This window comes from Triticum dicoccoides, chromosome 1A, assembly GCF_002162155.2.
Source record: "Triticum dicoccoides isolate Atlit2015 ecotype Zavitan chromosome 1A, WEW_v2.0, whole genome shotgun sequence".
Classification (NCBI taxonomy): Eukaryota; Viridiplantae; Streptophyta; class Magnoliopsida; order Poales; family Poaceae; genus Triticum; species Triticum dicoccoides.
The window spans coordinates 563,024,449-563,037,470 of record NC_041380.1 but is presented as its reverse complement, the minus strand read 5'-3'; the positions used below and the strand labels follow the sequence as shown (position 1 = coordinate 563,037,470).

Below are 13,022 nucleotides of genomic sequence, written 5' to 3'. Positions count from 1 at the left end.
TAGGTAGCTTCTAATTGCAGAAATGGGGCTCCTTGGCTACCATTTTATAAGCTTGCCGAATGGGTGGGGCTCCGACGCCGACCAGAACGACAGACGGGCCCGCCACCACTAGCATGCACACTCACAGCTGACGAGCAAAATCCCCTTTACAGAGGGGAGCCTGTGGCAAAATGCATCTTTTGCCATTGCCACCCTACACTACACATCATATAGTCAGGTCTGGATAAGTGTAGTAATTTCATGTGAGGCATCCATCAACAAGTGTTGGTGCTTGCCATTTCACGACCAATGCTTTTTACTTCTATATAGTGTTGTATCAAACGGTCCCAAGAGAAGAAGCACTGGATCGTGCGCTGATGCTCAGGTTCAGATATCCCCCGACTTTAATTTGGCCGTCCACATTACCGGAAAGAATGGCATGTAGGCACGAATATCCAATTCTCAGCCCGGGCTCATCTGCACCCGCTCAAGAAAAAAATCATAAAAAATAAAAAAAATCAAAAACTAAATCGGAAACTTCAAATTTTTGTGCAAGGTAGATAATTTTGTGCGTGAGGTGCGCTCCAAATTTCAAAGCATTTGGACATTTTAGTAGCTCTCAGCAAAAAAGACAAATTGGGTCAGAACAATATATGAACAATGCACTATTTAACAGAACCTAAATTTGTCTTTTTTGCCGAGAGCTACTCATATTTCCAAATGATTTGAAATTTGGAGCGGATATCACGCACCAAATTATCTACCATGCCAAAAAATGGAATTTTTTGAATTTTTCTAGTATTTGTTTGGAATTTTTTATTGAGCGCGGGGACAGATGATCCTGGGAGCCAAAACGCCGCACTCATGTAGGCAGATACTCTTTATGTGTTCATAAAGCTATATTGAAACCATGTGCTCTTGGTTACTGACAACTCATATATCTGATCACGAAGATATAGTTCTTTGGGACAAATCTTCATCGGAAAAGAAACAAAGGGAGGAGAAAAAGAAAGTCGATGGCTGCATCATGGCACTTTACGTGCATGACGGTCGTGGACCATATATCCATTATCCATTGTTTAGTTAAGCTGAGCTAGCAGCAGTAAGCACTTTCTACTTTGGTACAGACGTAGCACTTTCAACTTTTGTACAGACCTAGCAACCGACATAGAAAGCGAAAATTTATGGGCACCAGTACCTGCCGGCACATTTGTTCCCCTTCGTCTCTGCATCAAATTGTTGCACTGACTTGCAGTATAAAGGTACCAAATATTTTCGGCAGGAATACATTGGAATCCAATAGGGGTCCATTATAGTAGTTTTTCATCTGGTAAATGTAGAGAAGGACGGAGTGCTGCATGCACACACAGATTCTCTCTCTCTCTCTCTCTCTGCCAGTTGAAAAACTAGCTTTCCATTTTTCTTGTGAGATACTAATTCATTTATAACTTTCGAATAAAAAATTATTATAAAATATTTTTACATATCTCGATTCCCCGGCGCCGAGATCCTTAAAACAAGATAAAATTTCAATATATTTTAAATGGTTTTAAAAATTCATTAAGCATATTTCACTCCTTTGTTAAAAATAGATTTCGTTCATTGATTAAATACAAAGATTTCACTTGAATATTCAGAACGTTGATTACATTTAAGAAACATTGATTTCACTCATTTTAAAAAAGTTCGATTTAATTCAACAAAAATATTTTACTCATTTTCAAAAAGACCAATTTCACTAGTATCAAAATACATATTCCATTCATTTCAAAACACCGATTTCACTTATTTCACTCAACTCAAAAAAAATCCACTCATTATCCGAGAGAACGATTTCACTTTCTTTATACACAATATTTCACTCATTACAAGGAAAAAAGATTTCACCACACTAGTTTATGAATCATTGATTTCACGTAATTCAAAGTACTGATTTGAATCAACTCAAAAAATATTTTCAGTTACTTCAAAGAACCGATTTCACTATTTTTAAACAACATATTTGAATCATTTCAAAGAAAATAGACTTCTCTAGTTTATGAATTATTGGTTTTGGTGAATTCAAAGTACTGATTTCAACCAACTTAAAAAATAATTTCACTTATTTCAAAGAACCAATTTCACTTATTTCACACAATTAAAAGAAAGATACCAATGTACAATGTACAATCCCCAACTCCTCTTTAATAGTAGAGACACCTGTTCTAGCTTTTGTAATGTTGGTCCCATGGTTTGTATAGGAAATGAAAGGTTTTAGTCAATTTTTCCCAAGGCTTTTGTGATGAGATGCCTCTGATATTGCTTATACAAGCTAGATATCATCATGTCGTGTTGGTGTGCATATTTTAGTTCATATTCATCGCCATTGGGTAAGTGGCTCTCCTAGGAGCAAGAGGGTCGATATAGGCCTCGTGTCGTGTCGACATAACAGTTCCATGCTCAAAAGTAATTTCACTTGAGGCATCCATAGACAAGTGTTGGTGCTTGCCATGTCACGACCAGTGCTTTTTAGTTCTAAAATAATGTTGTATCAAACGGTCCCAAGAGAAGAAGCATTGGATCGTGTGTTGGTGCTCAGGTTCGGATATCCCCCGACTTTAATTTAGTTTTCCACATTAGCAGGAAAATTGGCACATAGGAAATACTCTTTATGTGTTAATAAAGCTATGTTGGGACCATGTGGTCTTGGTTAGTGACGATCCATATATCCAGTCATGAAGATGTAGTTCTTTGGAACAAATCTTCACCAGAAAAGAAACAAAGAGAGGAGAAGATGAAAGACGATGGCTGCATCATGACTCTTTACGCGCACCACGGTCATGGCCTATCTATCCATTATCCATTGTTCAGTTAAGCTGAGCTAGCAGCAGTAAGCACTTCCTACTTTTGTACAGACCTACCACTTTCAACTTTTGTGCAGACCTAGCAATCGGCATAGAAAGCGAAAATCCACCCGTGCCTATCGGCACATCTGTTGCCCTTCATCTCCGCATCAAGATTGTTGTGCTAACTTGCGGTATAAAGATAGCAAATATTTTTCTGTAGGAATACATTGTAATACATTCTGAAAGGGTCCATGATAGTAGCTTTTCGGTAAAAGTAGAGAAGGATAGATGGTTGCATGCACACATATTCTCTCTCTTCACCATAGAAAAACCAACGCTTCATTATTCTTGTGAAATACTAATTCATTGATATCTTCTGAATAAAAAAGTTATTTTAAAATTGTTTTACATATTTGAATTCCCGACAACGAGATCTTAAAACAAGATCAAATTTTAATACATTTAAATGATTTTAAAAATTACTGAAATATATTTCAGTCCTTCCTTAAAAACTGATTCGATCCACTCATTAATTAAAAATAGAGAGTATGGAAATATTAAAAAAACACCGATTGCATTTCAAAAACATTGATTTCACTCATTTCAAATGAATTATTTCATTTAATTAAAAAATAGTTAGACTTGTTTTCAAAAAGAGTGAGTTCACTAGTTTAAAACTACATATTTTCACTCAATGAAAAAGTTTTCACTCATTTGAAAAGGCTTACTTCACTCATTTCAAAAAATTATAAACTCGTTATTAGATATACTAATTTCACTCGTTTCAAACAAGATACTTCACTCATTTCAGAAAAAAAAAGATCTCACTAGTTTATGAATCATTGGTTTCACTTAATTCAAAGTACTGATTTCACTCAATGAAAAAAATTAACTTATTTCAAAGAACCGATTTCACTTATTCCACACAATTAAGAGTAAGACACCACCAACACCCCTTTAATAGTAGAGGTACCTGTTCTAGCTTTGGCAATGTTGGTCCCATGGTTCAAGATAATAATTACATGTGTATGCCCCTCTTAACGAACAAGCAAATAACTTGTAGAATTAATATGTCAGACTATCTTTCAAAGAATAATAGTATATCTTAGTTCAATCAGATTTCCAAGCTATTTGCTAAATCTCTTGGTGCAATGAGGCGAGCATAACTTTGACGTCGTAATTCAATGGCGCGGCAACGCACACTGATGCTTCTAGTAAGGATGGATTTTGGCCTAAATGATACATTATCTACGAAATGAGAGTTTCGAGGTGCCTGAACATTCTGGTCACCTGGAATACATATAATGTTTATTAATCAAATGGAAAAGTTTTAATCTTATTGCTGATCCACATACAAAATAATAAACTTTCATAAGGGAGGGTTCCAAATCTTGCCTCCTGAAAATTAACATCGCAAATCCATTTCAGTCCCAATATGCACGCATATCAAACAGCTTAGCTACACACTAACACTACATTGGTTTCATCTCGGGAATCAAATGACGGCGACAACGTGAGAAGCACCAGTGCTGAGAGTGTATTCTAGGGCGGCATAAACATAAATTGCTGAAATCCCATTCCATTGTGGCAAGTGACGGCTTGCAGACTACATAGAAGCACATAGATACACTGTCATTTCGTTGGCAGTTTCAGGCTTTCAACACTAAGCAACTAGTGTACGAACAGTACTTTCTAATACTAGTACACTGGGTATTTTCCAACTCAATTTTTTTTACTAATACACTAGTAGCTGAGCTAGAGGAACAAATCACCAGCCTCGAGCCTGCTCCAGCCGGGCGGCAAGTAGAATTGAAAAGAAGAAGAAGAAGAAGAAGAAGAAGAAGACGATGCGGGTGTTGCTAGAGGCGGTGGGCAGGGACGAGGCCATCGTCGAAGTTCTGGGAGTAGCTCTTGAGATCATACCCAAAACTCGCGGCACGGCGCTTCGGCCGCAACACGACGCGCCTCACCCTCCAGAAGAGCTGCCTCACGGGCGCCGGCGCCTGCAGCCACGACCCCAACTCGCCGTGGCTCATCCCCTTCCGGCTGCCAATGCTTCTCGTCACGCGCAATGATCCTCCCAGAAACTCCATCGGTCGTTGGTGAGTGATTAAACACGGTTTTGCTGCGCTCTTCTTCCTTGATTTGGTTGCTCCTGATCTGAGATGGATGGTTTGCACAATGGGGCTCCCCAGTAGCCGTTTTATAAGCTCGCGGATTGGACGGGGCTCCAACGCCAACGGCGACGACGGCCAGGCCCGTCACTACCCACGCGCACTCATGATTAGCTGACGAGAGAAGTCCATTTACACAACGATTAGCCCATGGCAAAATCACATTTCGGACATCTTTTCCCGTTGTGACCCTACACTACACACGTGGTGATGGAATCTCTCTCCCATAAAAGGCAAAGGTGCAGTATCCTAGGAGCGAGAGGGGCGGTGGAAGCCTCGTGCCGTGTCGACACAGATGCATACTCAAAAGTAATTTCGCTTGAGGCATCCATAGACAAGCGTTGGTGCTTGCCATACCCATACCACGACGTTTATGGGGTTGCCGGTCAGCCCGGGCGTTTGGGTCGGGTATGGGACCTCGATTGCGTGCATTTTTTCTAACTGGGCAGCCCGTCCAGGTGTTTGGGACTAGTATGGGGTCCGGTGTAGATACTCTAACAACGGTAAGATCTAAAAAAATAGTTGATAAAAAATATTTGGTCCCACCATCTTCGCTAGCATAAACAGAAATAAAATGACAGATAGCACGACATAAATAGAAATAGTTTAAATCCCATTCCACTGTGGCAAGTGACACGGCTTGAAGTCTATGTACTTAAAGGCCCTGTTTGGTTCAGCCTTTATCGAGAGATTCCGCTGCCGCGCAGCAGAATCTGAACCAAAGGGCAAACCGAGCAGAATCTGATTCCAGAAATCCGCTGCCAAAATCTGAACCAAAAGCGGAAGCAGCCCAGGACGTGCTTTCCAAAATCTGATTTCGCTGCGGGCCAAAATCTGAAAAAGCTATATCAGCTGGTTTGCCAAATGACCTACATCTTTTACAAATCAGATTTTACACAGCTATTTTTTCATAGCAGATTTTTCACAGCTGCTTTTAGAAATCCACAGCCGAACCAAACAGGGCCAAAAGCACATAGTTACGCTGTCATTTCATTCTCAGTTTCAGACTTTCAACAGTAAGCAACTTATGTATGAACAGTACTGTCTAATATACACTCGTAGCTGAACTAGAGGAGGAGCAGATCACAAGGTGACGATGCTTCAAACTCTCCAGCCTCGGGCGATGGTCCGGCCAGGCGGCAAGTAAAATTGAGAAGAAGAAGTAGAAGACCCTGCGGGTGTGGCTAGCTAGAGGCAGTGGGCAGTGACGAGGCCGTCATCGAAGTTCTGGGAGTACCTCTTGTGGTCGTACCCGAAACTCAGGGCACGGCGCTTCGGCCTCAGCATGGCGCGCCTCACTCTCCAGAAGAGCTGCCTCACGGGTGCCGGCGCCTGACGCCATGACCCTGACCCGCCGTGGCTCTTCTTCTCCATCATCTTCTGACTGTCGATGCTCCTCGTCATGCGCAATGAACCTCCTAGAAACGCCATTGGTCGACCTTGATGAGATGACAAGGAAGGGATCGAGCTCACGGTTCATTAAACACGGCTCTGCTGCTCTTCTTTCTTGATTAGGTAGCTTATGGTTGCACAAATGTGGCTCCTCAGCAGCCGTTTTATAAGCTTGCCCAGTGGACGGGGTTCCAACGCCGACAGTAACGACGGCTGGGCTCGCCAGCACCCACGAGCACACGACTCATATCTGACGTGAAAAATCAACTTTACACAACGATTAGCCCATGACAAAATCTTACTATTTCGGACATCTTTTCCAGTCGGCACCCTACACTAGCTACATCTACAGTCAAAGACCGACGTGGCATCATAAAAAGCCAAGGTACGACATCCAGGGAGCTAGAGGGGTTGATCGGTGGAGGCCTCGTGTCGTGTCGACACAGGCAGTTGCATAGTACCACAAATAGAAGTATTTTTGTTTGAGGCATCCATCGACAGGTGTGGTGCTTGCCATATTTTGGCCCCAAGAGAGAAGCACTGCAAAGGCCATGTTTATCTTAGTACTCATAAAAATGCCTCAAGCGAAATTTCGCTTGAGGCATCCATCGACAAGTGTTGGTGATTGCCATGTCACGGCCGGTGCTTTTTAGTTCTAAATAGTATTGTATCAAACGGTCCCAAGAGAAGAAGCACTGGATCGTGTGCTCATGCTCAGGTTCGGATATCCCCCGACTTTAATTTGGCCGTCCACATTACCGGAAAGATTGGCATGTAGGCAGATACTCTTTATGTGTTGATAAAGGCATGTTGAAACCATGTGCTCTGGTTACTGACTACTCATATATCCGATCATGAAGATATTGTTCTTTGGGGAAAATCTTCATCGGAAAAGAAACAAAGGGGGGAGAAGATGAAAGTCGATGGCTGCATCGTGGCACTTTACGTGCACGATGGTCATGGCCCATATATCCGTTATCCATTGTTCAGTTAACCTGAGCTAGCATCAGTAAGCACTTTCTACTTGGGTACAGACCTAGCACTTTCAACTTTTGTACAGACCTAGCAGTCGACATAGAAAACGGAAATTCTAACGACACCAGTACCTTCCGACACATCTGTTGCCCTTCGTCTCTGCATAAACTTGTTGTGCTGACTTGCAGCATAAAGGTACCAAATATTTTCGGCAGGAATGCATTGCAATACACTCCAATAGGATTCCATCATAGTAGTTTTTCATATGGTAAAGTAGAGAAGGATGGAGTGCTGCATGCACACAGATTCTCTCTCTCTCTCTCTCTCTCTCTCTCTCTCTCTCTCTCTCTCTCTCTCTGGCCATTGAAAAATTAGCTTTTCATTTTTTTGTGAGATACTAATTCATTGATATCTTTTGAATAAAAGTTATTCTAAAATACTATTACATACATGGATTCCGGGCGACAAGATCGTTACAACAAGAACAAATTGGAATATATTTTAAGTGTTTAAAAAAATTAATGAAACGTATTTCACTCCATCGGTCGTTGGTGAGTGATTAAACACAGTTTTGCTGCGCTCTTCTTCCTTAATTTGGTTGCTCCTGATCTGAGATGGATGGTTTGCACAATGGGGCTCCCCAGTAGCCGTTTTATAAGCTCGCGGATTGGATGGGGCTCCAACACCAACGGCGACGACGGCCAGGCCCGTCACTACCCACGCGCACTCATGATTAGCTGACGAGAAAAGTCCATTTACACAACGATCAGCCCATGGCAAAATCACATTTCGGACATCTTTTCCCGTTGTGACCCTACACTACACACGTGGTGATGGAATCTCTCTCCCATAAAAGGCAAAGGTGCATTATCCTAGGAGCGAGAGGGGCGGTGGAAGCCTCGTGCCGTGTCGACACAGATGCATACTCAAAAGTAATTTCGCTCGAGGCATCCATAGACAAGCATTGGTGCTTGCCATACCCATACCACGACCAGTGTTTTTTATAGTTCTAAATAGTGTTGTATCAAAAGGTCAAGAGGAAGAAGCACTGGATCGCATGCTAGTCTCAGGTTCGGGTATCTCCCGATTTTAATTTGGCCGTCCACATTACCCGAAAGATTGGCACGTAGGAAAATACTCTTTATGTGTTAATAAAGATACGGTGGAAGCATGTGGTCTTGGTTAGTGACAACCCATATATCCGATCAGGATGATATAGTTCTTTGGGACATAATCTTCATTGAAAAAGAAACAAAGGGAGGAGAAGAGGAAAGACGATGGATGCATCATGCCACTTTACACGCACCACGGTCATGTCCCATATATCCATTATCCACGGTAAGCACTTTCTACTTTTGTGCAGACGTACCACTTTCAACTTTTGTACAGACCTAGCAATCGACATAAAAAACAGAAATTCTAAAAGCACCAGTACCTACCTGCACATCTGTTGCCCTTCGTCTCCGCATCAAGATTGTTGTGCTGAGTTGCAGTATAAAGGTACCAATTTTTTAGCTGCAGAAATACATTGCAATACACTCTGATAGAAGTCTATGATAGTAGTTTTTCGTCTGGTAAAGGTAGAGAAAGACGGAGTGCTGCATGCACACATATTCTCTCTCTCTCCACCCATAGAAAAATTAGCTTTTCATTTTTCTTGTGAAATACTAATTCATTGATATCTTTTGAATAAAAGATTATTCAAAAATCTTTTTAAAGATTGGAATTCCGGGCGACGAGATCGTTAAAACAAGATCAGATTTGAATATATTTTAGATGATTTAAAAATTTCATGAAACATATTTCACTCCTTTCTTAAAAAATAGATTTCATTCATTAATTAAAAACACTGATTTCATTTCAATATTCAGAACACTGATTTCATTTCAGAAACATTGATTTCACCCACTTCAACAGAATTGTTCCATTTAATTCAACAAGAATAATTCCACTCATTTTCAGAAAGACCGATTTCACTAGTATAAAAATACATATATCATTCGTTTTAAAACACCGATTTCACTTTTTTAAGACAACATATTTTACTCATTTCAAAGACAAAGGATTTCACTACACTAGTTTATGAATCATTGATTTCACTTAATTCAAGTAATGATTTCACTCAACTCAAAAAATAATTTCAATTATTTCAAAGAACCGATTTCACTATTTTTAAACAACATATTTCACTCATTTCAAGGAAAGAGATTTCACAAGTTTATAATCATTGATTTTGGTTAATTCAATGTACTGATTTCAATCAACTCAAAAAATGATTTCACTTATTTCAAAGAACCAATTTCACTTACATAATTAAAGGAAAGAAACCAATGTACAGTATATGTTCCTCAACTCCTCTTTACTAGTAGAGATGCTTGTTTCAGGTTTGATAATGTTGGTCCCATGGTTCGTACAAGAAATTGATGGTTTTAGTAGTTCTTCCCAAGGTTTTTGTGATGAGATGTTTCTGATATTGCTTATACAAGCTAGATATCATCATGTCGTGTTGGTGTGCATCTCTAAGTTCATGTTCATCGTCGTTGGGTAAGTGGCTCTCCTGCGACTACTCCTGTTTGGCTTGGTTGGACTGGACGAGCTTCTTGCCTTCAGGTGGTTTTCTGCATACTTCTACTAAAACCGCCTGAGGAAAATATGGAGGCCAACTGAAAGTTGGAGGGGCAAGTGATGACAACCCGATGTGGTGGCAATGTTGTCGTTTGAGAACTATTCGACCCTATATGGTCTATATGCAGAAATATGGTGAGGTGCCTATTTTCGGGTGATGTTTTGGTAATTCCAAATGGAATGATATGAGAGAGTAGCGGTGATGAGTTAGTGCTTCGGTAGTTAGTCAGGACCGTCCCATCAGTTCTATGCTCTGTCTGTAGCTTTAATTGGGTATCTTGCTCTATTTATCTTGGCTGTCATTGGCCTATCGAAATAGTTTAGTTCAGCTTGCAAACCAACGAGGACCTAGTCTACTTGTGTGCATGAAGTATGGTTGTATGTGCTAAAGGTTGTTCCTTCAACATTAAATCAAGATAACAGTTGCATATGTATGCCCCTCTTAACAATCAAGCAAATAACTTGTAGAATATGTCAGGTTTTCTTTCGAAGAATAATATATCTTGGTTTAATCAGAGTTTCCAAGCTATTTGCTAAATCTCATGGTGCAATGAGGCGAGCATAAGTTTGACGTTGTAATTCATTGGTACAGCAACACACGCTGATGCTTCTTGTAAGGATGGATCTCGGCCTAAATGACCAATTATCTAACAAATGGGAGCTTCAAGGGGCCTAAACATTCTGGTTGCTCTCCGGCGGGCACCATGACCGTAGTGGTGGCTATACCTCTTGGTCGTGTGGGCGGCAAGAGGTGTAGCTACGGGTGGCTCAGGCGAGCCCTTTGTCTTGGGCGGTGCAGCGCCCCGATCTGGAGCTGGGGACCTGGACTCGTCGTGCCTCTCTTGAAGACCTCATGGTGGCATGAGGGAGTTTCCGAGTGCATGCTGATGCTTCTAGTAAGGATGGATCTCAGCCTAAACGATCAATTATCTACCAAATGGGTGTTTCGAGGGGCCTGATATTTCTGATCACGTGGAATACATTATAATGTTTCATAATAAAAAGGGTAAGCTTTAATCTCACCGCTGATCTACATACATAATCGTAAACTATTGGGGGGGTCCAAATCATGCCTCCTGAAAATTGACATCGAAAATTATGTTCACTCCCAATATGCACCCATATCAAACATGAGAGTGAGAGAAGCCCCGGCGCGAGAGTGTATTGTAGCACGTGCGACATAAACATAAATAGCTTAAACCCCATTCCATCGTGGCAAGTAACGGCTTCCAAACTACAATAGATACACTCTGTCATTTCGTTGGTAGTTTCAGACTTTCAACACTAAGAAACTTGTGCATGAACAATAATGTCTAATACTATAGTACACTTCAAACTCTGTGCAGTACAAGGTGACCACGCTTCAAACTCTCTAGCCTCGAGCCATGGTCTGGCCGGGCGGCAAGTAAACTTGAGAAGAAGAAGAAGAAGAAGAAGAAGAAGAAGAAGAAGAAGAAGAAGTGTCAGCTACAGGCGGTGAGCAGGGACGAGGCCATCATCGAAGTTGTGGGAGTAGCTCTTGAGATCATATCTGAAGCTCACGGCATGGCGCTTCGGCCGCAGCATGGCGCGCCTCACCCTCTAGAACAGCTGCCTTACAGGCGCCGGTGCCTGCCGCCATGACCCTGACCCGCTGTGGCTCTTCCCCTCCATCATCTTCTGGCTGCCGATGCTCCTTGTGACGCGCAATGATCCTCCCAGAAACGCCATTGGTCGACATTGATGAGATGATGCGGACTGGAGCTCACGATTGATTAAACACGACTCTGCTGCTCTTCTTTCTTGATTGATAGGGTAGATGGATTCTGATCAGAGATGGGCGCACAGTCTGCACAAATGGGGCTCCGCAGCAGCCGTTTATAAGCTCGCCGAATGGGCGGGGCTCCGACGCCGATGACGACGGCCGGGCCCGGCACCACCCACGCGCACTCACTGCTGACTAGGGGAATCCACTTTACACAACGATTATCGATTAGGCCATGGAAAAATCACATTTGGAACATCTTTTCCCGTTGCATCATAAAAGAAATTTCGCTTGAGGCATCCATCCCATGTTTGCTCATGTTCGGATATCCCCCACTCCCGTTGCGGCCGTCAACATCACCAGAAAGATTAGCACGTAAGCAGCACTCTTTATGTGCTAATAAAGCTACGTTGGAACCATGTGGTCGTGTTTTGTGACGACTCATATCCGATCACGAAGATGTAGTTCTTTGGGACAAATCTTCATCATAAAAAACAAAAAGGAGGAGAAGAAGAAAGACGATGACTACATCGTGACGCTTTACACGCACAATGGTCGTGCCGCATATATCTATTGTTCAGTTAAGTTTCGGGATACGGTGCCAGCTTCAAGTTTGTGATTGCAGTTACACATGCCACAACACAGAGCTTCCAACAGTAAGTACTTTCAACTTTTGTATAGACCTAGCAAAAAATCCTCATATATAAGCAAGTTAAAGAAATACGGCAATAAAAAAGACAAGGAAGGCCGCCGAGTCAACGCCGCGCAAAATTATAGAAACCACCACACCTAACAAGAAGCCACCAAGACTACCAAACAAGAATGAAACAACGCCGACTTGGAAATCCACAAAACACCATTGCACCGAACACACTAAACAGTCTCAGAGAACCCATGATCCTATCCTCACATAAACAATGTAAACAACATTGCACAAATAATGAAGAGCAATGGAGGAGAGCTGCCAGCCAAGTTCGTGTTTGGTGGCACTCGTCGACCGTGGACGCTCCTGAGTTGTGCCATGAGGCCCAGTACGCACGCCTATGCAGTGTGTTAGACTGCTTGCAATGTTTTGGCATTGTGATCCCTCAACGACACCTCACATCTAGGAGTGTCTTTTGTGGCGATGGCCCTTCCGTCTGCTAGCTAAGTGTGCCTTGCCCAGGCGTTGTTTGTACAGTTTTTGGCCCGATTTTCCTCAAAAACGGGGTCAACTTGTTCAGATTTTTATTCGGTTTCCCTTGTAAACTAGATCAATGTTTTCTTCGAATGAGATTAAATTTAAGGGGGTTTATCCCTCCCCCCCCC

General features: G+C 41.9%; 1 protein-coding gene across 1 annotated transcript; it reads right to left on the bottom strand.

Annotated features, from left to right (window-relative positions):
- Window positions 1-4,357: 4,357 nt before the first annotated feature.
- Window positions 4,358-4,963, bottom strand: LOC119332634. The gene has a single exon (XM_037605828.1). It carries the CDS (start codon window positions 4,895-4,897, stop codon window positions 4,664-4,666), a length of 234 nt encoding a protein of 77 aa, XP_037461725.1. The 5' UTR covers window positions 4,898-4,963; the 3' UTR covers window positions 4,358-4,663.
- Between the last annotated feature and the right edge of the window lie 8,059 nt (window positions 4,964-13,022).